Source organism: Lissotriton vulgaris, chromosome 5 (assembly GCF_964263255.1).
Source record: "Lissotriton vulgaris chromosome 5, aLisVul1.2, whole genome shotgun sequence".
Lineage (NCBI taxonomy): Eukaryota > Metazoa > Chordata > Amphibia > Caudata > Salamandridae > Lissotriton > Lissotriton vulgaris.
In genome coordinates, this window is record NC_141693.1 from 166,614,806 (window position 1) to 166,641,228 (window position 26,423).

General features: G+C 43.8%; 1 protein-coding gene across 2 annotated transcripts in view; it reads left to right on the top strand.

Annotated features, from left to right (window-relative positions):
• The window catches only part of ASTN2 (astrotactin 2), a 2,581,355-nt gene that overhangs the window by 1,744,971 nt on the left and 809,961 nt on the right, over window positions 1-26,423 (top strand). For both annotated transcript variants that reach the window (XM_086921093.1, XM_086921094.1), the window contains exon 12: window positions 11,915-12,081. In XM_086921093.1, coding sequence (XP_086777219.1) covers window positions 11,915-12,081 — 167 coding nt within the window. The remainder of the gene's footprint in view (window positions 1-11,914; window positions 12,082-26,423) is intronic.

Here is a 26,423-nt window from a genome sequence, read left to right on the forward strand (position 1 = left end):
GCCCTATATTATTTATGTCAAAACATTCAGAAAGTTCAAAATACTGCAGCTAGCCTGATTATTGGAGCACCCAGATTTCCCCATGCTTGCCTTCTTTTCTCACAACTCCACCGGATCCCTATGAAGGAACGCGTCCAATGCAGGCCTCTTTGTAACATGTCTAGACTCTAGACTCCTCTACAGCCGGGATCTAGCATGTATCAAAAAACAAAAAAATATGTAACCCTTGTAGAACACTACACTTGACTACTGTCAATCTACTAACCGTCATTGAAAGCAGGCTCGGTGACTTCTGCTATTCAGTGTGTGAATTATGAGTCACAGCCAACCACTGTCTGTTTAGCTGTTATTTGCAAACTTGGCTATTTTGTCAAGCCTTCTAACCCCCCCCCCCCCCCCCCCCCCCTGGATTATTCTCTTGTTTTCTATAGTGTGGCACCAATAAACCTTTGACGAATGGGCTCTTTACAAGTACTTTCAATATAACATACATTACTTAGCATAACATTTGAGCTAGTGCAGGTGAGCCCATAGCAGGATTTGATAACTAGAGAGTGATCTGTATAGAGCTGTGTTGTGCATCCAAAGCTATCCTACTCTCCATGGACATGGGAGGATAAGGGGCTTGGGGCATGAGTGTTATAGGGGATTGGTGGTAAAGGTAATAATGTTCTGAAGGAGTTGTTAGAAATAGAGGTTGAATTTCAGACCTAGGTTATTGCAGTAGTGTATACTAATTTATAACAAATTGCTGCACACAGTAACTTTACATGGGATAACACAACACAGCATAACACAACTTGCTACCAACTAGTTCACTGATATTGTTTATGGGAAGTGAGAGTTGGTAAAATCTTACACATACCGAGTAAATTCCATTGGACAATTATTAAGATGGGCAGCCACGTTGTATAGTCGTAAGAACTCAAGGTCTCATGAGAGGAGAAGGAACAGAGGATGATCATTCGCAAAAATTGAATTCAAGATTCAGTGCGGAATACAAAAGAGTTGATATCTGTTTTTGCTGCGTTCCGGTTCAGTCTTTTCAGTGCCAAATGGAGGCAAACTGTGACACAGGTTTGGAGCAAAGGCATGTGGAAAGGACAGATGACAAGAAAGATTTGAGTGTCATCATCAGATAGTTGATATGAAAACCAAAGGAGGAAATGATGTTTCAATGTAGACAAATGTCTCCAAGTTAGACGGTGTACTGAGAGATGAGAGGACTCCCATCTTGGGAGCTACCTCTGTGGGAGTTGTGGTCACAAAGGTTTCCAAACTCCAGGATAATCCAATTGGAAAAGTCAAGGACAAAAATGGAATCCAGAAAGGACCATCAGTGGTTAATAAGGGGATGCCAAAGAGGTCAAGAAATTAAGAGGATTAGCATGAAGGATAGTTGGTTCTGATAGGCATTGTTTCTGCAAAGGAATTTGCTGGCAACCGTTATTTGGTGAGTCCCAACTTGACGATAAATGACTGTAGTGGGTGTAACAGATCAATGGTTGTGAGACAGTGTAGACTTTTTCAGGGGGGATGTAGGTACAGGTCAGTCAACACAACTCATAACTCAAAATGCAAACAGTGTGCAAAAATAAATCAATGTCCAGTCAAATACTCACACAGAAAATAAGCATTTCATTTCTAACTCTACATATGCAAAGGTATACAGCATTCAGAAGCAATAACACAATCCCCCTTGAGGTTATGGCACAAGTAGCTCTTGTGCCAATTCCTGTTCCACCCTCTTTTTTGTAACATGTTCGGGTTTATTCCCCATTCCCTGGTGGCCGCATTCAGGGAATTCAAACTATTAGGACGTACTCAAAAGTTCTCCCTTTGACTCTTTAGGAATTAGTCAAAAGTTTCTATGATGCCGCAGCCCCATTAGCAGCAAGACCAGGTTTCAGTCTTACCTACCCCAGCGGTATGACAGTGTTCAGCAGAGCAGCGAGTGCCAATCCTTGGGTGCTTCCAAGTCTGGATCCTGTATGGTGAATTGGGCCACTACAATGGAGGTGGCAGCACCTGGCGGAGCAGGCTCTTCCTGTTGAGCAGCGCTGCCTGTTTGTTTCCAGTGTTCAGAGATGCTTCCACTTGGCGGGCACAAAGGGTAAGCTACTCTTACCCCTAGCAGGGGTGGGGACGAGCTAGTATGATTATGTAGCTCCCAACCAGAGCTCCAACAAGGGTGCCATGTCCTCAGTGGCATCTCAGGGAACCTCTGAGACTTCATCAGGTACAGATCACAGTGTGTGGGCTTGAACCATTGGTAACATCAGTCCTTGTTCAGTACGGGTGAAGAACCAAACCCTAGGGCAAAGAGGCACTGGTAGCCCCTCCTGGTTTACGGGATTGCTGAGGTAATCATGCCCAAGGTGCAGACTCTCCTTATGCAACTACCTTCACTATGGCAGCCTGTCCTGGTATGTGAGGTTTCTGATCTCAGCGGTCACAAGCCCTGCGCACCTTACCCAAACTCAGTTCACTGGTGACCCCCCCTATGTGATACAGGGTCACAGGTGCATGGCTTGGAGCTTCCTGGCCAGTGCTTCTGATATGGCTCAGAACAATGTCTTCCTGTCTTGGCATATGAGGGTCACAGAGCCGATCCTGTACACAGTAAATGGCCTAATTGGTGAACAGCCTCACTCATCACTTAGGGAATCCTCATGAAGGGCTCCCACTGGACCTTGCTCCCTCCAACGCTCTCCTCTCCCTCACAGGGCACACTGGTCTTGGCAATGAGGCAGGAAATGGTGCTCCAGGCTGCAGGGCAGGTGATCTTAGTTGTCCTGGGAATTTACCTCACCCAGCAGGGAGACTATCAGCCATTGCCCCTGACCTTGTTAAAGCAGAAGTCTTGCAGAGCTTCCCCTTTTCACACAGCCCATCTGGCTACTTGGCATATGAAACATTATTGGGGACTCAACCTCCCCTTCTTATAGTTCTTTTCCAGACATCAAATGTGAATAAGTGTCTGTATCTTTGAAATGTTATGATGGGTTACCGCTTCTTTTGAAGTAAACACCTGTCTTTCTTCTTTCCTCATAAAAGATGTCTGTCAAGGCAGACATGACTCTGAAGCAGACTGACCCACAACACTATTCGTGGAAGTGACCAGAGTACACACATAGATTCCACTTACAGTGATATATGCATCATAAGGTTAATCCCTGGCTCCCAGCCCTACTCCTTACGATTCCCTTATCAAATCCATCTCCCTTCCTGACAAGTGTCCAGGCCCTTTCCTCTTGAAGGCTCTCCTTTCCTTCCAGTCTGCGTCCCTCCCAGCTCATCGGAATGTAATAATCCACAAATCTGTCTGTGAGGATTCCTCATGTTTTCACTAGGCAGACCTGGGCTTCCCAAAATGAAACCCAGGGTCCTCCATGTAATGTGCCATTGCTGGGCGACCCGCACTCACCATGTGCCCGGTGCTAAACATCCATCATGAATTGTTCTTCACTTAAGCACACATACAGTCAGCACATGCTTTCCTTATGCACGCATTGTGCAGCACTGCATTTTTCAAGCAGTATATTCCTCTCAAGATTACATACACCCAGTACATGTACTATTCACACATGCACTACAGAGTGCTGCTCTATCCCAGGACTATTTCCTTCCCAGGCACACATGCATCAAGTGCAGAGTTACTCCTCCTGCGTTACGCAGTACTACATCTACCTGATGTAGACCAAGGGTGAGTTGAACATGCAGCAGCGGAACTTCTTTGAGTCTGTATGCCTCACTCTAGGGACACAGGGTAAAAATGTCACATTCATTACCACTGATCACTGCACAGTATGCTGCAACCACCGCCTTTAACTCCTGGTGAAGACGTTATCCTTTAACCACCAGGAGGGTATTGCTTTGAGCGCTCCTTCCGGTCCACCAACACCACAATCCCCAAGACTGGCCTCTGTCATGGTGCACAAGCATGTTCCATGTTTGCCTATGACAAAGAATCAGCATATTTAGACAGCAGTACAATTAGGCACTCAGGGCAGGGGTACATGTCTCTTACCATGCAGAAGACTTTTCCATCCAAACAGATGCCACTTCCAGATCAGAGCACCCTAAGCCAACTCCTAACCTGGAGATGTTAAGTGGTCAGATTAGTAAAACTGGCTGGAAAATCTGTCTGCATTCTTGTGGCTCAATCTGGCTCTGTGCTCTGCTACAAATTCTAACCCTTGTAAAAGACAGATCATCTCAACTACTTGGGATACTCTCCGTTTATAGCCATCACTATTTCAATTGCTTATGATCTGTTTGCACCACTAGTGCCAAACAAATATGGGCAGAACTTACTCACAACCCACACTACGGCAAAGCACTCCTTCTCAATTTCTACCCAGTTATTTTCTCTGGGTAGTAATCTCTTACTAATACAGGCTACCAGATGCGCTCTACCTTTGTCCTATAGTTGAGCTAACACCACTCCAACTTCTTTGTCAGAGGCATCCATATGTACAATTAAAGACTGACTGTAGTCAGGTGCTTTCTGTACCCTTGCAGTACATAGTACCTTCTTCAGTTCCTTAAATGCATTTTGACACTCTGCAGTCCATATTACTTTCCTAGGCCGTGTCCTAGAGTTCAATGCAGGCAATGGGGCAACTATACTTCCAGAGTTTTCCACAAAGTTCATATAATGCTTACTGAGTCCTAAAAAGGTCCTCACTTCATTTTGGGTAGAAGGTTCCTCACATTCCATCACACCCTGAATCTTGGCATTCAACGGGTAAATCTTCTCATTCCCCTCCTCATGTCTGAGGTAGACTACTGAGGTCTGAGCCACCTGACACTTTGGTGCCTTGATGGTCGCTTTTGTTCTGTATCTTAGCCAACACTTGTTCCAGGTGCCTCAGCTGCCATTGCTAAGCACCGAAATAACATCCAAGTAGGCCATACTGAACTCTTCGAACCCTGCGGGAACATGGTTCGCCAGGTACTGAAATGTGTCAGGAGCATTTTTCAACCCAAAGGTTATCACTTTAATCTGATACAGACCCTCTAGCAAAGACAATTCAGCCTTCTCCTTAGCACTTGGTGCCAAAGCAATCTGCAATATCCTCTGGTCAGATCCAAGGTACTCAAGTAGTTGGCAGCATCTAACCAAGCCACAAGCTCATCTGCTGTAAGGATTGGATAGGCATTGGTCTTAGTTACCTCATTGAGAGCTCAGACGTTTACACAGAAACATCCTTGCTTTGGTACTGGAAACACAGAACCAGACCAAGTACTATGAAACCTCTCAATGACTCCCAGGTCCAATATTTTGGCAACATTCGCCTTAATATATCCCTGTACCTGGTCAGACACTTTGTACATTCTGCCATTCACTAGCAGACTGTCACCTGTGCCTATGTCATGCACACAGACAGATGTCAACCCCTGAGAAAGCAAGAAGAGGTTGGCAACACCTCGCTACACTCTCTCCCCTGCTCAAGCATTAACATAGGGGCTAACTGAACCCATTTTACATTGCTATCATTTATGTCACTATGCAGTAAGTCAGGAAGAGGCGCACTCTCTTCCTCATCTTTCTCTGCCATAGCCATGTCAGGCACTGTCTAGTCTCTCTGAATGTAAAACTTAAGCCTGTTCACAGGGAACACCCTCTCAGGTTCCCTGTGTCCACCAAGTAGTTTACCTCAGACACATTCTGAATTACTTTTTATGGACACAACCATTTGTTCTCTAAAGCCCTAGGACAAATAGGCTTAGCACTAAAACCTCCTGACCTTCCTGATACTCGAGCAGCTTTCTGGATTTACCATTCCTTAATCACCACTTAGCTAGCCTGAACGTTTTTCTTTTCCTGACTTATGACTTGCACCATCAACTTCCTGAGGCCAATCACATAGTATACCACATCATTATATAGAGACTCTGAGGTTCCTTCACACCCTTCTCTTACTAGGGCGAGTGAACCCTAAACTGGGTGTCCATATAGAAGTTCAAAGAGACTGAACTCTACTGCCTTCTGTGGAATCTCTTAGTGTGCAAACAAGAGACATGGGAGGGGAAGATCCCACTTCTTCCTGAGGTTCTCTGGCAGAGTTTTGGTCATGCTTTTTATTTTTTTGTTAAACCAATCCACTCCACCAAACCATTAGTTTGAAGGTGGTATGCTGTGGCAAAGTGATATGACACACCAGCTTGCTCCCACATCTTTTTCATGTCAGAAGAGATGAAGTTGGTTTCCCGGTCAGAAATTACCATCTTTGAAAATCCCACCCTAGAAAATATTCCCAGGAGAGCTCTAGCTACCACTGTTGCAACCATTCTTCTCAGAGGTGCAGCTTCAGGGCACCTGGTGGCATGATCCACCACAACCAAGATATACTTGTTGCCTGACTATGAGGGAGGGTCTTAGGGACCAACAATGTCTATGCCCACCTGCTCAAACGGAACACCTGCAGCTGGTAGAGGCACTAATGGTGCCGTTGTCTTCCCTCCTGTCTTACCCCTCATCTGGCAAACTGAAGAGATCCTACAGAACCTCTCTCTGTCTCTGGGCATCCCTGGGTACTAGAATGAACAGAGTGTCCAGCCTATCCTGATTGGATTGATTAAGTTAAAAATGTTTTGGCATTGTGCACTTTAATAGTTCATTGAACCGAAATAAAGTTATTATCGACTATAGAGTAGCTCATACTCCCAGCCAACATAGTGTTTCTGACCACTCTTTTGCTAACCAGATCTTGGACATCCGTCTGTAGTCCCACAAACATATGGCAATCCTCCTGTGGCTTGCAGAAATCTCCCCGGATCAGCCCTCGAGCAGCTAACTAACCATGCAGTAATGGAGGCAACCCAGGCTCCAGTAAAGGATCAACTTTAGAAGCATCATCTTCCTCTCTCTCTGGAGCAGAAGTGATGACCTCCACGGGCACTGCTATCCCGAAGTCTGCCCTTTCCTACATATTACTTTGTGTTGGTCTCTGCAAATCACAGATGATTCCAGCCTTAGTCTGAGACTGACGTGCAGCCTGTGCTCTGGTCAGCACAGCTGATGTAGCCCAAGCAATAAAAGTCATGGCCACCATGTCATTGAGCTCTGTCTCAACCCTGCCAAGCATTCCCTTTCCACTGGCATTCCATTTCCACTGACTACCAGTCCTGTATCCTTGGTTCCAGGGAGTATCTTCTCAGGCTTAAGGAACTTCCTCTCAACCACAGTGCGAAATGCTTCAGTATCTCTCAGGGCAGGCACTTTCCTCCCATTGATACTAACATCCTGTACAAATCCCATTGTATTAAGATGGCTGTGCTTCAGAGCACCTGGCACCCACTCCCAAATATCAATAGCTACTAGGTTGAGCACGACAGGTCCCTCTTGGGTACCTTCGCCCACCTGTAACATGCTTACTACCCTGGTGTTGCTGTGTCTCTTGACAATCTCTCTTTTAATGTTCCACCTTGTGCTGGATCTGGTGGCTTAGTAGACTAATGCACCCACTGTTTGGAACTGTGTTTGATCTCATGGTCACAGGTTCAAATCCCAGTGGCACAACTCAGCCTTTCATCCTTCTGAGGTCGATAAAATGAGTACCATTAAGTTGAGTAACAATAAACATCTATTACTGAGCGTCAAGATACCCTTGAGTGAATGTGCGCTTTACAATTATGTTATGTTGTGACACTTAAAACAAGTCAGAACCTTGGATTTGGAAAAGGCTTCCTTGCCTTGCCGTGCTTTCTCATGATGCTCCTTCTCGGGCACACCATTACCGTTTCCATGTTTCCTGGGCCCTCCTCGAGTTCCATGAGAATAACTCATGCCACTATCCCTTGGATTGGAACCAGTCTGTGGAGAGTTCTTCTCCCTGTTTGGCTTAGAACTATGCTTTTCCAGCCCTTTGTAAACCCTGTTAGCCAACCACTTATTAGCTACCATTGCAGGTTTTGTTGGATCCCTCGCTGTTTGATGAGACAGGTATTGCCTAAGTGGAGTAGAGCACTCTTCCTTGAGTTTCTCCGTCACGAACAGCAGGTTAAAGGATTGAAAATTCATGGCCTCCATCCCTCTTACCCACTCATTCCAATCACGCAATACACCATGAATCCAATTCTCAAATGGCACACCATCTGCTCTCTTGTGGTCACGGAATTACTGCAGATACTGAGCTGGCTGCAGCCCAAACTTTCTAATGGGAGCTTCCTTCATTCACTCGTAGACCATCTGCTCTGCCACAGGCATCGTCTCAGTGATGGCTATCCCTTCTAATAGCATGTGCCCATTAAGGCAGCCGCCTAAGACAACTCATTTAAGGCCTCTGCTTTACAAGTGACATCAAAGCTCACAAACCATTTTGAAATATCCTGACAGTGTATATAAACATGCACAAGATCTTTTGGAACCTTTGCCACAGCATTGCCTGAACTTAAAGTATAGTCACTTATCCCAGATAGAGTTGTCAGTGCTGCCATCCAAAATTTCACTTTCTCAAAGGCTAGCCTCTCCTTTTCCAGCTCTCTTTTCTTTCCCTTCTGCTTCTCCTCCCTCTCTCTCTGTTTTTACTCCCTCTTTCTCTGTTTCTCCTCCCTCTCTCTCTGTTTTTACTCCCTTTCTCTCTGTTCTCCTCACTCTGTCACAATTTATCTTCCTGTGCCCATTTCTTCTGTTTCCTCCTCCACCTCTCCTTTTGTTCCCTGTAAGCTAGCCTTATCTCTGCCCAATCAAACTGTCTTTCTTTCCCATCTTCCTCAGCCTTAGCTTTCTAAGTGCCAACTGCTAGATCAAGGTCTCTGCTAGTCTGATCCCACCCAAAGGATTTACTATCCCTGAGACTTCCCAGAGGATGCAAGCTCTACTTCAAGCCCTTGGAGAAACCTCTAACAGCAGGATGATGAAAGCACAGTCCAGTCCTTTCCCTGCCCAAGACAGAAGCAACCACTGTAGGCCCACCCCAACAGCACACAGCACAGGGGCAGTACTCCTCCTCCTGCTTTACTGGTTCTTCTTCCTGGCATGTTCCTTAGTGCCGCGGTAATCTAAAGTTCAGGGGTCTCTTTATAGCATAGAATCCTTTGTTCCCTGGTGGCAGAAAAGCGCTTTGCCCAACCAAAACCAGTCCTATCTTCTCTGGTGCAGCTGCCCGGCATGAGGTGGAGACAGCATTGTCCCAGGCAGACCAGGCCCATTCAGGTGAGAAAGAAATCTCATCCTCCTACTCTGAATGCAGCCCATGTCTATTCAGCCCACCCCTGACTAATTCAGGAATGGCAGGACACACATCAACCCCCCCCCATCCAGTGGCTGTCTGAGAGAATGCACATCCCCAGTCCCTGTCATTCAAAAGCCAGAAAGTCAATCCACAAACCAGCCGAGGCACACAGGATGGCTAAGCAAGAAAATACCTAGTTTCTAAAAGTGGTATTTAAAAAACACACATTATAGAGATCATCTTTACTAAAAGATGCATTTTTATATTCTGAGTTCAGGCATACTAAACTTCATCTTTCCATCTTGTCCCAATGGAAAGTTATATTTATAAGATGTTATATATGTATTCCAATTCTATCCTATGGGACAGATGGCCTTTCACTCGTGAAAAACGAAATTGGCAGGATTTCACTATCAGGACATGCGACACACATCAGGGCATGTCCTACCTTTCACATACACTACAATCTGTCCACAGGAGTACCTTGGGCCTAATTTAGGGGTGTCTCACATGTAAGAAAAGGGAAGGTTAGGGCATGGCAATATGGATGCACTTGCCAGGTCAACATGGCTGTGCGCACAGATACTGCAGTGGCAGGTCTGAGTTACATTTACAAGCTGCTCATGTGGGTGACACAATCATTGCAGCAGGCCCACTAGATGCATTTGATTTACAGGCCCTGGGTACACACAGTGCACTGTACTAGGGACTTACCGGTAAATTAAATTTGCCAATCATGAAATCACTAATCCATAAATACAATTTATTGGGTGAGCATATGCAATTTAGCACTGATATGCAATAGTAAAGCCATAAAATGAACAAAAACAGGTCAGAAACAGGAGGCCAAAAAACAAAAAGTCTGGGGATAAATCCGCTGAAAAAGCCAAGTCTAACAGAGACTAGCAGGCTTTTGCCTCCAGTCTTGGTCACAGGAAAAAGTCTTGCAGAGCTTCCCCTTCTCACACAGGCAATCTGGCTGCTTAGCAAATGACAACCTTTTGGAACAGAGCCTCTCTTTTTATAGTCCTTTTCCAGACACCAAGTTTGATTTAGGGCCTGAGTCTTTGACGTTTTGTGTTGGGGTTCTGCTTCTTTTGAAGTGGAGACCTCTCTTTCTTCGTTTGTAAGCACACATACATTCAGCACGTTTTAGTTGTGCACTCACTGCGCAGCACTACATCTCTAATGTAATGTATTCCTCTTAGACCTACAGAAAGCCAGTACGTGTAATTTTCACACATGTACTACACAGTACTGCTCTGTCCCTGTACTCTACCCTTTCCAGGCACACATAGATACAGCCATTGTAGTCACTACTCCTGCTCTATGCAGTCCCACACATCTACCTGATGTTTGCCAAGGCTGAGTTAAGCACACTGCAGCGGAATCTTTAAAAAGATGAGTGAGCCAGTAGGCCTTACTCCAGCGACAGGGGGTAAGAAGGTCCTGCTCACTACTAATGATCACTAAACTGTATTCTGCCACTACCACCCTTGTGCTGCTTAACTCCTGGTAAAGTTGGTAGCCTTTCATCACTACGAGGTCATCACTTTGAGTGCCCCTTGCAGTCACACAAGGCCCCAATCCACAAGACATGTCTTTGTCATGGCACACAAACATGATCCGTGTTTGCCCATCACTTGAAAATCTGCATTAAAGTTTCAAACAACAGTACAGTTGGGCACTTAGGGCAGGGTACACATCTCTTACCATGCAGAGGACTTCCCCGTACCAACAAACGCAGTTCTGTCTCAGTAGGAGGAAGACAGGCTGGAAATCACTGCAGGGAAGCTTTACTAACTTTTCATGCAACAGAGTGCAACAAACAAAGTTACTGTGCTGGTTTTGCGTTACTTTTGTGATGCAAACCTAATGCAGAATGTTCTGCCCCTGTGTGTTTAGAGCCCAACTGAGAGTTTTTCTAATTTGAGCACCACTGTTATAGATTTAAAGCAGATCTGTTCATTGCTTTAAGTAAGTATGCCCTATCGCAGTCTCTCTTCAATGTTCAATTGAAGTTCATACAAATTCAAGTGCATTGCTTGTGGGAAGGAAGGCTGCACTGATGCTGCCTATGTTGTAGCTTCACTCTTTGTTTGAGAGAAATCTGCTTCGCTTCTGCCTGTGCTCGACTTATTCAGTGTGGATTGCTCTTGAACTGTTGCTGCTTAGTTGGTGCCTGTTTTATGTGTGCGAGGGATTTCTTCACAGTTCATGCCCAAACTGAATAGGCTCTCCATATGAGGGAAGCCTACAGTGTGCTGTCATGCTGTTTCTTTTCCCTGTGGGTGGGTGTGGGATGGAAGCTGAAACTGCTACTGCCCGAGTTGTTTTTCAGTGTGTTATTAATACTTGCATTGCTGCTCACCGTGTGAGGATAGGATTGGTCCTCATAGCGTGGGTACTCCCTGACAGAACCAGACAAAAGATTGTGTATGTGTGTGTGACAGAAAGAGCACGTACATGTTTTCAGGGGTCTTAAATTGCCTTTGCTTGACCTGATGTGTTTGTGTGGAGACATGCACTGGTGTTGCTCATGCTATGCCTTCGCTTTCTCTGTATCATGGAAAATGCATGGCTGTTGCCTTTACTGTGCTTGTTCCTTGTGTCTAAAAAAAGTGTAGATCTTGGTTGTTACATCTGAGTATGAGAGCAGCCGGCTCGCCATTGAAGTAGATGAGTTTGGGAAAGCTTTCTAACAGCTTATCACTTTGTTCTCCTCTCAACAGTGCCCAGAGGGACTCCGGGCGATGAAAGATGGCACAGGCTGCTTTGACTTCTCCAAGGGCATTGACTGTTCTGATGGATTCAACGGAGGCTGTGAACAGTTGTGTCTTCAGCAGACGATGCCGCTGCCATATGACCCAACATCCAGCACCATCTTTATGTTCTGTGGGTGAGTGCCCAACCGTACTGCAGGCAAGGATGACAAAGATGGGGTATGTAGACAATGTGTGAGGAAGGGAGTAGAACAGAACTAGGCTCAGAGGAAAACGTAGAATGTAGACATATGAGTCAGAAACAAAAGCTGAAATTATGGACAGAGCTTAGTGGTAGATGGTGGTACATGTAGGAGAAGACGGGGATTGAGAGACACACAGGGTTGTGGAATATATGTAGGTTGAATGGAGCAGAAAAGAGCCAATGGATGGGGTGAGGAGAAGACAAAAAATGAATCTGTTCACCCTTTAAGGGTAGGTTTAATAATTTTGTTAGGAACCACTGTAGGCAACATTGAGGCATCTGGATCTAACCTATATGAGTATGCTTCTTTTTATACAAAAATGTCTGCATTTAAATGTTGCCTTTGTTTGTACGGATTTGTGAATGCCCTTTTATGAATCACTCTCTTCCCCTGCTACAACATCAACTTTCAATTAGGATTAATGTCAAGCAAGTATGCGTAAGTGGAGTCAAGGAATATGTGCTGTCAGTTCCTGTGCTGTCACTTCCTGCATTGTTCTCATGGGAGTCAAAGGTTATGATGCCTCATTCAGTAGCTTTCATAGTTACCATTACACTGATCTCCATATACGCTATTACAATACCCTATACATAAATGTCAGTAAAATAGCTTTCATGGATGCCCCTAGTATGGTCTCCATAGATGCAATTACAATAGTGTCTGCAAATGCCATTACAATAGCCTCCATAGATGCCATTACAATTACTTCCATATCAATAGCCTTTATGGATGTCCCTTCTGTAGCCTTCATAGGTACCATTACACTGGTCACCATATTTGTCATTACAATAGTCTCCATAAATGCCATTAAAATAACTTTCATGGATGCCCCTAGTATGGTCTCCATAGATGCAATTACAATAGTGTCTGCAAATGCCATTACAATAGCCTCCATAGATGCCATTACAATTACTTCCATATCAATAGCCTTTATGGATGTCCCTTCTGTAGCCTTCATAGGTACCATTACACTGGTCACCATATACGCTATTACAATACCCTATACCTAAATGTCATTAAAATAGCTTTCATGGATGCCCCTAGTATGGTCTCCATAGATGCATTTACAATAGTGTCTACAAATGCCATAACAATAGCCTCCCTAGATGCCATTACAATTACTTCAATATCAATAGCCTTTATGGGTGTCCCTTCTGTAGCCTTCATAGGTACCATTACACTGATCACCATATTTGTCATTACAATAGTCTCCATAAATGCCATTAAAATAGCCTCCATAGATGCCATTATATTTGTTTTCATAAATGCTCTTGCAATAGCCTCTTTAGATGTCATTTCGAAGGACAGCAATGAAGATGACAGCAGCTACAACCCTTACAGCGGGGAGCAGCAGAGGCTGAGTTCCAAGCAGGGCTGGGCTTGGAAGCAAAGGCAGCTCTTGCAAAAGCCTTTTAGCTCCCTGGAGCAAATTGTCTCAATGCACTTACCAAGAGTGTGTGCGCTGGTTCTCATTTTAGCTTCAGCATTAAAACATCTCATACCAAAAAGTGATCACCCACAATCCTTGTGAAACATGGATAGCCCGAGTGTATTTAACAAAGTGCCCTGATTTAGTGCCTCTGAGAATTAAACACAGTGGGTCCCTCATTCTGGTCCTGATTTACCGGCCCCCCCAATACATGGCCAAATATCCATCCATTCTGGCGGAGCAGCTGGCTTCATATGTAGTCAGCTACTCTAAAATCATCCTTATTGGGGACCTAAATTACTGGCTTGACAGCACAGGCATAGACACTCAAGCTGCTGAACTGAAAGACTTACTTACAGACCTTAATCTAAATCAGCACATCCATGTACCTACCCACCAGAAAGGTCACAGCTTGGACCAGATCTGGACGCATAACCTATCTCTATCCAACCTCGTTATCAGCCCATGTATCTGGTCGGATCATTTCACCATCTATTTTACATTAGAAGTACGCGGAAATGCCAAGCCCAAGCCATGCAAGAGCAAAGAATTCCGCAAATGGAAATCTATGGACCTCCCGGGATTTATTGATATATTAAGTAAAACCGTACCACCATTGTGTGACGATCTGGACACTGGCGAGAGAGCGCTGTCTAATTGGTTACTCAACGCAGCTGACCTCTCAGCCCCCTTAGTACGGGTCCCTAATATTAGAGGAAATGAAGCTCACAAATGGTTCTCCCAAGAACTGAAAGATCTCAAACTGGGAGTTCGACAGAAGGAACGGAAATGGAGACAAAGTTACTCCCCTCAAGCCAGGACAGTGTATTGCACCGCAAGAAAGGAGTTCCAAAAAACTTTGCTCCAACACAAATCCAATTACTTCTCTCAAAAAATTTTAAATTCTTCAAATAAAACCAAAGATGTTTTTAACATAGTCAACGAGCTCTGTGACGATGATAGGACAGCCCCATCAATAGCCCCCACCCAGAAGTTGTGTGACTCTCTGAATGAATTCTTCAGAGAGAAAATTGTGACCATAAAACGCAACATTGCTAGCTCTCCTAAATAGTCTCCTCTGGATGATATTTTTAATAATCCCACTACATTAGACACCCTTCCTGCTATAGATCCTAAAACTTTTTCAACTCTCCTGGCACGGGTTAAGTGTGGTTCACCCGATGACATTTGCCCACCCCACATTTTTACAGAGATTGGGCATTCTATCCCTCACGGGATCCTTTCTCTGCTTAACGACTCACTTAACCAGGGAAAGGTACCGGCAGGGTTTAAACATGCTCTACTGATTCCCCTGATAAAAAAACCCAGTCTTGACCCTCACGATCCTTCTAACTATCGCCCGATATCCTTGTTGCCATTCCTATCAAAAATTCTGGAGGCACACGTTGCTAGCTGTCTCTCTAGCTTCGTTGAAACTACTGGATATCTGGAGCCCAATCAAGCTGGGTTTCGACCAGGGCATTCAACCGAGATGGTGACACTGGCGGTCCAGAACGTACTAAGAAGCAACGCAGACAAGGACATCCACCAAGCATTGGTACTTCTTGACCTGTCGGCCGCATTCGACACGGTCGACCACACCATCTTGGTCGACCGTGTCGAACAGGCTGGCCTGAGGGGCTCGGCACTTAAATGGCTGAAGTCATTTATCTCGGAGCGTACCCAGGCAGTGAGATTGGGAACTTTTACAGCCCCCAAAATCAAAAATGAATGTGGAGTCCCCCAAGGCTCGTCCTTGTCCCCACTTCTATTTAATTTGTACTTACGACCCTTGTTATTTTCACTAAAAAAGTTTAGAGCCTTAATTTTTAACTACGCAGATGATCTGCAACTGATCTTCTGTCTGGACTCCCCTGGCGCGGCCACCGAATTTCGGGAGGCCATGATTCACATTCAGAGATGGATGGGCCTAAATCACCTGAAACTCAACCCAGGCAAAACGGAATTGATTTTGCCTGGGAAGAGTGAACTGTATTGGGGACCACACTTTTGGCCTCCAGAAATGGGAGACCCTCCAGCTAAATCCCAATCAGTTAAGAGCTTAGGGATCACTTTCAACGAAGATCTTTCGCTCAAAAGTCAGGTAGGGAAAGTGGTATCTGCAAGTTTCTTTCAACTTCGCAAGATTAAGAAGATTGCCCACCTCTTAACCCACCCTGCTCTGATTCAGGTCATTATTGCTCTTGTACTGTCCCGTTTGGATTACTCCAATAGTTTATATTTGGGTCTACCAGCGGGGCAGCTCAAGAGACTTCAACATGTCCAGAACCAAGCGGCCAGGCTGATCTGCAAAATTCCTAAGTGGCAGTCTATCAGACCTGGACTGGCCAGTCTCCACTGGCTGCCTGTAGCGCAGAGAGCAGCATTCAAAGCGGGATGCATTATCTTCAGGGCTCTACAAGGTAAGGGCCCTGGATTCATTAGCAGCCTGCTTGTCAGTTATACTCCCTCTCGTGCTCTCCGCTCCGGCCAAAAGAACCTGTTAGTGGTGCCCCGGATCAGGAAACAACGTCAGGGAGGAGGATCTTTCCACTTCCTAGCTTCCTCCCTGTGGAACTCTTTGCCACAGCCGCTAAGGCTCCACGAAGATCTGTTAGCCTTTAGACAGGCTTTTAAAACTTGGCACTTTAAGCAAGCTTATCCTTAGTTAATTTTTTCTTTCTGTCACATGTTATGTTTTGCCAGTCTCCCACAGCGCCATGAAGCCTCCGGGCGTACGTGCGCTTAATAAATTTAATTTAAGATAACATAACATAACATAAAGCATAAGTGTTGATGTAAGGTGAGAGGGAGAAAGAGATAACCTTGTAGTGGCCGAATGCACAACCTGAAATCAGGAAACCTTGAATCAGTCCCGGCTTCCACTTGAGCACATTGTGTGATCCTAAGCAATTATGGTCAAAGCCAGGTATATAGGACAAAAAGCACAACTAACTTCCCTTTGCTCACTGATAGCATTATCCTCAGTACATTGGTGGAGAAGAGGAAATATTTCTACGTTCATGAATAGAATTACCTATAACAATTTTCACCCAGTGCAATGGTATAATGAATTGTACTAAACTGAACTGTGCTGCAATGCTCTCATTATAGAGAAATACACTGTTTTCAATTTTGATGCATTTGTATTATGTATGTACTGTATTCTCTAAACTAAGGAAGAACTGACCCCTCATTACCTTGTCCCTCGAGCACTGAAAGTCAGCACTGCTTGTGACGACCCCACAGGAGACAGGAATCAACCCAATGCAAAATCAATAGGTGTTGAAGCTAGTGAATTTAACTAGGCGTCCTTTAAAACTATTTGTTTTGTAGTGTTTATAAAACACTGAAGGCAGGAAACGCTGCCTGACCCTTCCCCTAGCAACAATACTGGCCCCACCCTACCAGCCCACCGGGAACATGCCCAGTGCCTGATATGGCCAGTTCAGGCCCGATTCCCAATACAACGTGTAGACATGAAAAGTGTTTTATCCACATTGTTCGCCTGCTGCATCAGTGGTCGTTTTATACGCAAAGAGCATTTAAACATGGAGGCTTTTTGAAAAAGAGAGAGGTGGGGTGCCTTAAAATGTAGGGGTTACCTGACAGTACTGATGTATTGATCAGTTTTAGATATATCTGCTCTATTCTGTGTGCATGCAGTGAGGTTTACAGAATAAAAATCGTAAGGAAACTAGTTCTCTTTACACAGAAACTTCAAAACAAAACTGAAATCACACAATAGTTCACCTGGGAAGGAGAAGAAATGAACGTTATGGTATAAACGGGGGGAAAGTACTTAAATTAGACACATGAAGTGGTTATTTTTATGCATTAACTCATAAGAATGAGTGAAGCAGGGCAGAACCTCTGTTTTGTGGCATTGAGACACAGCCAGCTCAAATGCATCCCGAACTGGTCATGTGCCAGGCAGTTCACTTCTCAAGCATGAGCTCCAGATGCATGAAAATCTCTTAGGTGAATCTGCTTATCATCGTTTAGCGACAGTACTCCATGTGGAGAAGGTTCCAAGATGAGAGAGCACTGAAGTAACGTTGATGGAAGTCAAGGACTGGTAGGATGCAGGTTTTTCCCAGGAGACCTATTGCACCAGAAGAGTTGGGCAAATAAGGGTTGTTTTATTAGCACAACAGATTGCAGAGAGCTTGCCAAGATTATTTTGTGGTCGGCTTGTTATCGCTGCTGACAGAGCAAGACAAATCTGTGCGCTGTCTGTCCCTGAGCCAATACTGTGAGCAATTGTTTCCAGGTGGTCATAAGTGGCATATCCAGCTCTCGTCATGGGTGGGGCCCAGCCTCGACTTCACAAAGGTGTATTTACTGTCTTCTATACCTTTTAAAAGCAGGCTAAACCAGGGAATGTTCTGCAGTTGAGTAGGATTCAGCATTTTGGGCTTCTTCAACAGTGGAGTTGTCCGTCAAAGCTTGGGTTTAAATAGGGTAGCCTCCTCTTTGATGAATTATGACTGTTGTGGTGGCTGGCATGAGCACAGACAGCTTGATAACTTCATTGTAGAAGCTTTCATCGGCGGGGGCAATGGTTTCAACACCCTGAAGATCATGGGTGCTTTATCCCCCTGAACAATGGTGAATTTGAGGTATGTCATAGAGTTGAGAGCTGTGCCAGTGAAGGTAGATGTGTGCTGGATGTCTCTCGTAGAATTTCTGGCCCAGAGAGTGCCTATTTTACCTCTAGGGTGTCACTTGAGATTATTGGGTGGTTGTTAAGTTGGTTCTCTTTGTCAGAAGATGGTGATGCCGGCTCATGGTCCGCCGCGAAGTGTTCTTTGTCTCAGCTTTAGATTTCAAATGTTTTTTCTAAGCTGCAATAGACAAATATGACCGTGATGAACCACAAAGCATGCTTTATGTATGGCAGGAAGAAAGGGTTTTCTCCTCCGCCTTTTTTGAGTTCTTCATTTCAGGGGGTTTCATTTCAGGGGTAGACTTCTTTAAAAAAAACATCACTTGTTTCATTGATTCTGCGGATTTGAGATTGCATTAAGTGACAGGAGCTACTTAAAACTGCTGTTAGATAATTTGCCAGTAGGAACATAAATTATAATGCATGGGACGATTCAGGGGTAGGTGTAGGGGCACAGTGACACAAAATGTACAGAAAAAAGGGTGTGAAGTTGTCAAATAGCATAACAAGAAAATGCTACATGGAGATGTGTAGAAGAACTTTAAAGAGTGGAGGGCCCGCATGATGGCTCATTGAAATACAGACGTGTCTCTGACTTTTGGTGTCACGTGCACGTCACAAGATCACATCCAGTCAAAGCTGTCTTGGCGTTCCATCCTTCCGAAGAAAGATGGAGTATGGTTAATTTGGATAATTGCAGCACCTCTTACTCACACGGCACATGTAAGGGGCGGGGGGGGGGGGGGGGGGTGACCATCAAACTCTTGTACTCTATTCAGTTATCAGTTATCTAATGCTCTGTGGGTGTTGTGTTACCCAAGAAATCAGACTTCTGCGTAATTCCTCTTAATGCTTTCTAAATCCACTGAAATGTCATCCGCTGACCCGTTAATGTTCTACCAGTTGAACAGAAAAAAAAACGTGCTTTATTTCAGATACAGTTTTTGTAAAGTGCTGTTAATTGGGGTCAAGGGTTAAGTGCTGTCACTTCCTGTCCTGTCACTTCCTGCAATGTTCTAATGTGGGTCAAAGGGTTCCTTAGTGAAGGGTTCGGAACTCTAAGGAAATGTTTGGTTTTACGGTGAAGGCTTCCGGGTACATTTGAAAGACGGTTTACACAGACGTGAAAACAAAGCGAGACGACCTTTGCTGGTAGCGGCGCGTGGAGTATCCGCCTGCAGCATGGCAATGTGGAGCAACGTTGTTTTTGTGTTGGATACAAACGAAGGGGATCTCGTTCGCACAACAAGGAAATATTATGACAGGAAGAAACATCCAAACCTAATTGGGTGGGAGGATCCTAATTAGCAGAAGGATAAGGATGAGTGGGAGGGTATACAACTGAAGGCAGACTAATTAATGGATTCATTTGTCGACATATTGCTATAATTGTGAACAATATGGACCCCACTGGGCGGCACGCGGGAGACGCGCTCGAGACGAGTGAGTAAAGCAGTTGTCGCTGCCGAGCGCGTGCGTGGCAGTTAGTGGCAGCACGCGCCGGTTCCGATTGCGTCAGAAGGGCGGCTGGGCACACAGAGCAGGCAGTTGCTGAGTAACAGGAAATGTCAAATGTCCCACAACTTGGTGGGTGGCAGTGTCATCTTGGGGATTTTGGGGCCCCAGGTCAGACATATTTTTGGGGCCCCTTTTTGGAACAGCTTCTAATTTTATTACCCATTTTCTGCTAATACAAGACTGTGGTGGTAAGCGATGAATTTATATGTTGAAGGTTGAGATACAGAAATACTTGAAAGTGAGCTATAGAGAGAAAGTTCACTTTCCCATTGGAAGCTGGGGGCACTGGGCAACTGCTCTTTTCGCTAATGCTTTAAAATGTCTCTGGCATGAGGAGGGGTGAGATTTTGCATGTTTCCTCTTCTGGCACTTTCTGAAATTAGTTTAGCCATGTTTCTTCTTGTGGAATGCAGAGATGCTGCTAATTCCTTTTTTTTTTTTAAATTAATTTTTTATTTCCAGTTGGTATAAGACAATAATACATACTAAGCGGAGAAAAACAAATGTTACATTTTGTAATTAGTAAACTTGGTTTGGCATACATCTTACATTGGAGTTAGAGTTTGTTTTTACATAAAAATAACGTATAAAACCATTGCCCAAAATATTTTACCGCCTAGGTCCAATATAATCCAGATGTTAGTAGACGGATAGAAAGATTAGTATAAGGCGACAGAGTGTACAGTGAGACAAAAATTCTATTCTAACAGTAATTTTCCCTTTCTCGGAACCTAATAATTCCTTTGATTGCATTCATTCCAGATCCCCCCAAATTTTCTCAAATTTCTTTAATGAGCGTATACCTCTTAGTTCCGCTAGAGTCTTCTCCATTGTTTTAATTTCTGTAACTAAATACCACCATTCTATAGCATTTGGTGCGTTGCTGTTAATCCAGGCCCTTGCCAAGATTAATCTAGCGCATGCAATTAATATCGCTGCCAATAATGGGCGTGGTGGTTTTATTATATGTATACCAAGTAGCACCATAGGCGCCGTTATAGAGGAGCTTAGGATATTTTTTGTATTTAGGATTTTTCCCGCCTCCTCCCAATATTTCCCGAGCATTGGGCATGAGAACAGCATATGCGCTAGATCCGCCGCGTAGGCCGCACGTTTCGGACACTTGGTCTTATCACCTTGGATGTTACTACTGGACCATTTCGAGATCTTTTCTGGCGTATAATAGAGTAGATAGGTAGTTCTATATTGTTGAAGTCTGAGACTGGACGATCGAACAGAGTTGTGTATATTAGTATAAGATTCTATTATTTGTTTCCCTGTAATACTTGTTCCAAGTTTCAGGTTCCATTTATTGGCAATTGACTCTCTATCATCGGAGCTAAAGCTTATAAAACATTTGTAAGCCAAACTAATAATTGCCTTCTCTTTCCTAGAATTTATGCAGTCCCATATGTCCCCACTAGATACGCTATTGATTTAATTTTTGTGCACCAAGAATGTATTTAAATCTATGTATTTCCGACAAACCATATAAGCACTTAAGGGTGGAGAAATCTAACATACCTAAAGAATTATACAGATCACCAAGACAAGTTATGCCTTTCAGTTGCCATCCACGTGTTAAACCATCCCTAAATATGTCCGGCAGCCCTGGGTTATCCCATAGTTTAAGCTGAGAATGGTGAATGGTGGTTTTAAAATAAGCGAGAATGTCTTTCCAGACTCTAATTATGTCTCGCGCCGTCTTAAATTTAACTCATTTGTAGTAATTTGGGTCGGTTATGCGATATAGGAATTGGTTCGAGTCATTCTTTAACAATAAATGGTGGTAATAAAGTGTGTCGTCATTATTTAATAATGAGCGTAGCCATCTAACGAATGAAGCCCAGAAATATAATTTTAGGTCTGGGACGTTGAGACCGCCTAGGTCAGTCTGATTTTTCAGTAGTTTTAATGACCTCCTAGCTTTCTTGTATCCCCATATAAAGTTTCCAAATATACTATCTAATTGCTTAAAAAAAAGCCTATTCAGTGCCAAGGGAATTGACCTAAACAAATATAGGTATTTGGGTATAATTTTCATTTTGATCAGGTTTATTCTGCCTATTAAGTTTAATGGGAGTCGATGCCATTTTTTTAGTGTCGCAGTGGTTGTTTTAATCAGCTCGTTATAGTTGATGTTGTTGAGTTCTTTGATATTTGATATGATTTTGACTCCAAGGTAAGTCGCAACCTTGCAGATTTCAGGAACTGGTGTCAGGGGTTTAAAATTAGTTATTATTTGAGTTTTATGTGTATTTAATTTGTATCCTGATACTTTGCCGAAGTTAAGTGCTTCGAGATTAATGGCTTTTAAAGTCTCGGCTATTTCAGAGGAATAAATGGCAATCTCATCTGCATATGCAGTAATTTTTAGAGTATGCGGGCCAGTCAAAAATGGAGTTATTTTAGGTTGGGCATTCCAAGCTTTTAAAAAAGGTTCAAGTGATAGAGCAAATAATAATGGAGACAAGGGACACCCTTGACGAGTGCCCCTCAGAATTGGGAAGCATGGCGAGATAAGCCCTCCATAACTAATATGTGCTGTTGGTTTGTCGTAGAGCGCCCGAACTCCATTTAGAAATTGCCCTTCAAAACCCATAGATCCCAGTGTCTGCCAGAGATAGCCCCACCCCACCCGATCAAATGCCTTTTCGGCGTCGAGCATAATCATAGCCAGTGGGGTATTTTCTACCTCTGCTATATCAAATGCTGTAATTGTGGTGTTAACATGTGCCGACGTGTCCCTCTCTGTTATAAACCCATGTTGTTGTTTATTTATAATTCTCGACATTAATGGAGCAAGTCTATTGGCCAAGCATTTTGCATAAATTTTAGCGTCTGTATTGATCAAAGATATGGGTCTGTATGACCCCATCTCTTCCTTGGGTTTTCCATTTTTGTGAAAAAATATTATTTTAGCTTTGTTCCATGAGTTAGGGGCCGATCCTGTTATCCCAATGTGTAATATGATTTCTAAAAGAAGAGGTGTTAGTTCGTCTGAGCATAATTTATAAATTTCTAGTGGAATAGTGTCATCCCCTGTGGCTTTCCCTGAGGGCAGTGATGATATAGCTAACTTAAGTTCATTTCTAGTTATCCCAGTTGCGAGAGAAACGATTTCTGCCGCCATTAGCTGATTAGTATGATTCTCCCTTAGATATTCATCGATTAAAAGACTGTTCGGCATGTGTTCAGGAGTATAAAGAGATTCGTAGTATTTGGCAAATTGTTGGACGATATGGATTGGTTGGGTGTATTTCTTATTATCAAGACCTGTGATTTGAGTAATCGTGGAGTCTGCCCTATCTTCTGCAACCTTAAATGCTAAAATTTTGCCTATTTTATCTCCACCCTCGTAGTTGATGAATTTATATTTATGTATCTGAGCACTATTTTTTTTAAGTAGTTTCTCTTTAGTCTTACATTTTAGTTGACTAAGCTGTGCACAGATCTCCAACGTGGGTAAGTTATCTCGCAGGGCCAGAGCCAATCGCATCTCTTCACCTGCGATATCAGTCATCAAGGCCTCATCGTTCTTACGTCTTTCAGAATTTTGTTTCAAGACGTAAGATTGCGTAAACCCCCGGATGCTTGCTTTACATGTATCCCCCACTATTAGACACGGTGCAGTATTTGTTAAAATCTGTAAATTCAGTTATATGATGTTTTAACTGTGATATGTAGACCTGGTCAGATATTAATTTCCTGGGAAACGTGAAAGGTCTAGGGGGTTTACGAGCCAAAGTGATAGTAATATCTGCCATAATGGGATTATGATCAGATGTTATACGAGGAAAGATTGCTATTGATGCAGAGCTCAGCAAGAGGTCTGATACAAGAGCCATATCTAGGCGAGTACATAGCTTGTGTGGCGCTGAATAGAATGTGTAACCAGGAGCGTCTGGATATAAGCACCTCCACACATCTTTAAGACCATGCATCTTACATAGGTCTTGAATTGAAGCTCTGGTTCTAGACATACGTTTGTTATTGCATGGTCGGGTAGTATCTCTTTGACAGTTCATAATGCAATTAAAATCTCCCATAATGATTAATTCCCCTTCCCAATCTAGCAAGGCTATATTTAGCTGATCAAATACCTTAGGTTCGTCCTTGTTAGGACCGTATATCACACATACCACGAATTTCTTATCATCAATGATTAGTTGAGCAATTGCCCACCTACCCCTTTTGTCGTGTATTGTTTTAATTGTTTCAGTTTTGAATCTCTTATCCTTTAAAATTGCCCCCCCCCCTTATTGGTGAGTCTACGGCTGAGCTAACTATGATCTCCATACCCAGTTGGTTCAGCAATTTTTTGTCTTTGTTTACGATGTGTGTTTCTGAAAAAAAAACTAGGTGAGGGTTATAGAGTTGTAGCTCCTCTGCGACTAAGCGTCTTTTGCGTTTGTTGTTCAAGCCTGAGACGTTCCATGCCAGACATTTAATGTTATGCATTCCAAATTAAAACATAGCGGCCATAGTCAATATTGTTCTCAGCACATCTGTCTATTGTTCTGTATCGTTTCTTCCTAAGTTCTTCGAAAACCAAAGTTTCCCCTCCATAAACAGATTTCAGAGTATGTCTTTCTACCAAACAGGAAATATTTTTAACTTTTACCCACCCCCACTCCCTCCCCCCACTGCGGGGACCCCCCCCCTCCACCCCCCCCTCACTAACTGCTGCCGTTAGAGTGGCAGCTCTGGCGGCAGAGAGACCGAGGAGGGCCTACCCATTCCCCCTGGAGTAGCAGTGTCTGACGTTACAGCTGTTTGCTCATTTATAAAAAGAAAAGAAAAGGAGGAGAAGAGGGAGTAGAGCACACACACATTTTTCCTCTTTTTCCCTTTTTTTTTTCCTTTCAACTCCCGTCCCCACCCCCAAAGTTGTCAGCCATTGCTGAAAAAACTAACGAAAAATAATCAATGATAAACCTCAAAACCACCTCAAACCACCAAAAACCACCAAAAGCCGGTGACAATCTAGTAAGCCAAATCAAAGTCCAGGTCTCCAATTCTGTCTATCTGACATATTAGTAAGATATCATTAAGTCCCCATCACTCGTAATCTTTAGAAAGGTTGAGTAATTTCAGTCTTAGTCTTAATTCTAGCTTCAATCTCAGTCACCATCCTTATTCTTGGTGATGCTAGATAGAAATGCCTGTGCTTCTTGAACATCACCAAAGAAATATGTACGCCCATTTTTCACAACTTTAAGTTTCGCTGGTTCTTGCAGGTAAGCTTGGCCCCCCAGTTTGTTAATTGGATCGATCAATTTTCTTAGCTCCCATCTTTTGTCCATCGTCAGTTTGCTGAGGTCAGAGCGGGTAAAGAGGGAGATATTGCCAAAAGTGACTGGAGTGTTCGGTCTCGCCTTTTGCCATATGGCTTGACGAAGCAAGTAGTTGCCAAAGTATATTAGAAACGGGCGCAGGAATTTACTGTCTTGCCTTTTTAACCCTAATGGTAGTCGGTGTGCCCTTTGAATTTGGGAATCCCAATCCCAGTCAGAGAGTTCTGGAAAGGCTTGGGGTAACAATTTCACCAAAAATGCCCTTGGGTCAGCCCCCTCTGACCCCTCCGGAATACCAAATAGCTTGAGGTTAGATCTCCTTTGCCGATTTTCCAAATCTTTAACTTTTCCCTGTAATAGGGCTAGTTGGGAATCATGTTGCTCCACCTTGGAGCCAGTCTTTGTTGCTTCCTCCTCCATAGCCACTGTGCGTTCTTGAAGTTCTGCTATATCTTGTGTGACCCCCTTGAGATTGGACGTGAGATCTGAAATGGATGTTTGCAGTTTCACATTATCGCTTTTCAATTGCTGATAATTCTCCAGTGCTTCTCCCCGCTGACTGATCAGGAGGTTTAGTATCACGTCCAGTTGAGAGTGATCAGTACTCCCGTTCCCCTCTGTTAAATTCTGTGTCTCTTCGGTTGCTCTATTTATGTTTGTATTAATCAGCGGGTTAGGGGCAGCTGCCAATACCTGATGGTTATTTTCCCTTTCAGTTTGTTCCAAGGAGGTACTCCTGGGGGTAAGTGGGTTAGACGGCTCGGCTGTTGAAACTTGTACAATTTCATTATCTATAGGGCTACCTCCTGAAAGCCTTAATGTGAGATTCTTAACAGGCCCCTTGGCTTCAATCCATTCCTTAGGGGGCTTTTGTCAATGGTCAATTTTTTATTCGTCAAGGATGCCACATTGGCAAGACGCGTCATGTTAGAGGATAGTTTCCCCCCTCTTTTGTAGCAGGGCTTAGCTTTGCCTCTCCACCTCCGTGCGGACAGTCTCATTGTAGAATTATCTATTGTCTTGTCCAGCTCTTCATCTGCCTCAGTGTCATAATCCACAAAAGAGGATTGTTCTTCCCCCAGCTCCAGAGAAGAGTCATCCGTAGGAAGCCCATCTTGCTTGGTGTTTACGTCAGTTAAGGTTACTAGCGTTGTGTTTGTATTTACGATTAGATGTGTTTCCACTTCTAATATTTCTGCTGTGTTATCTCCACTATTCCCGTTTAGCGCTTGAAGACCTTCTTGGGTCTCACTGCCCTCAGACGATATAATATCACAGTTAGTAGGTAAGTTCGAAAGATCTCCCATCACTGGACTTGTTAGAGCTGCTACTGGAGTAATAACCACAAATTTTCTCAACA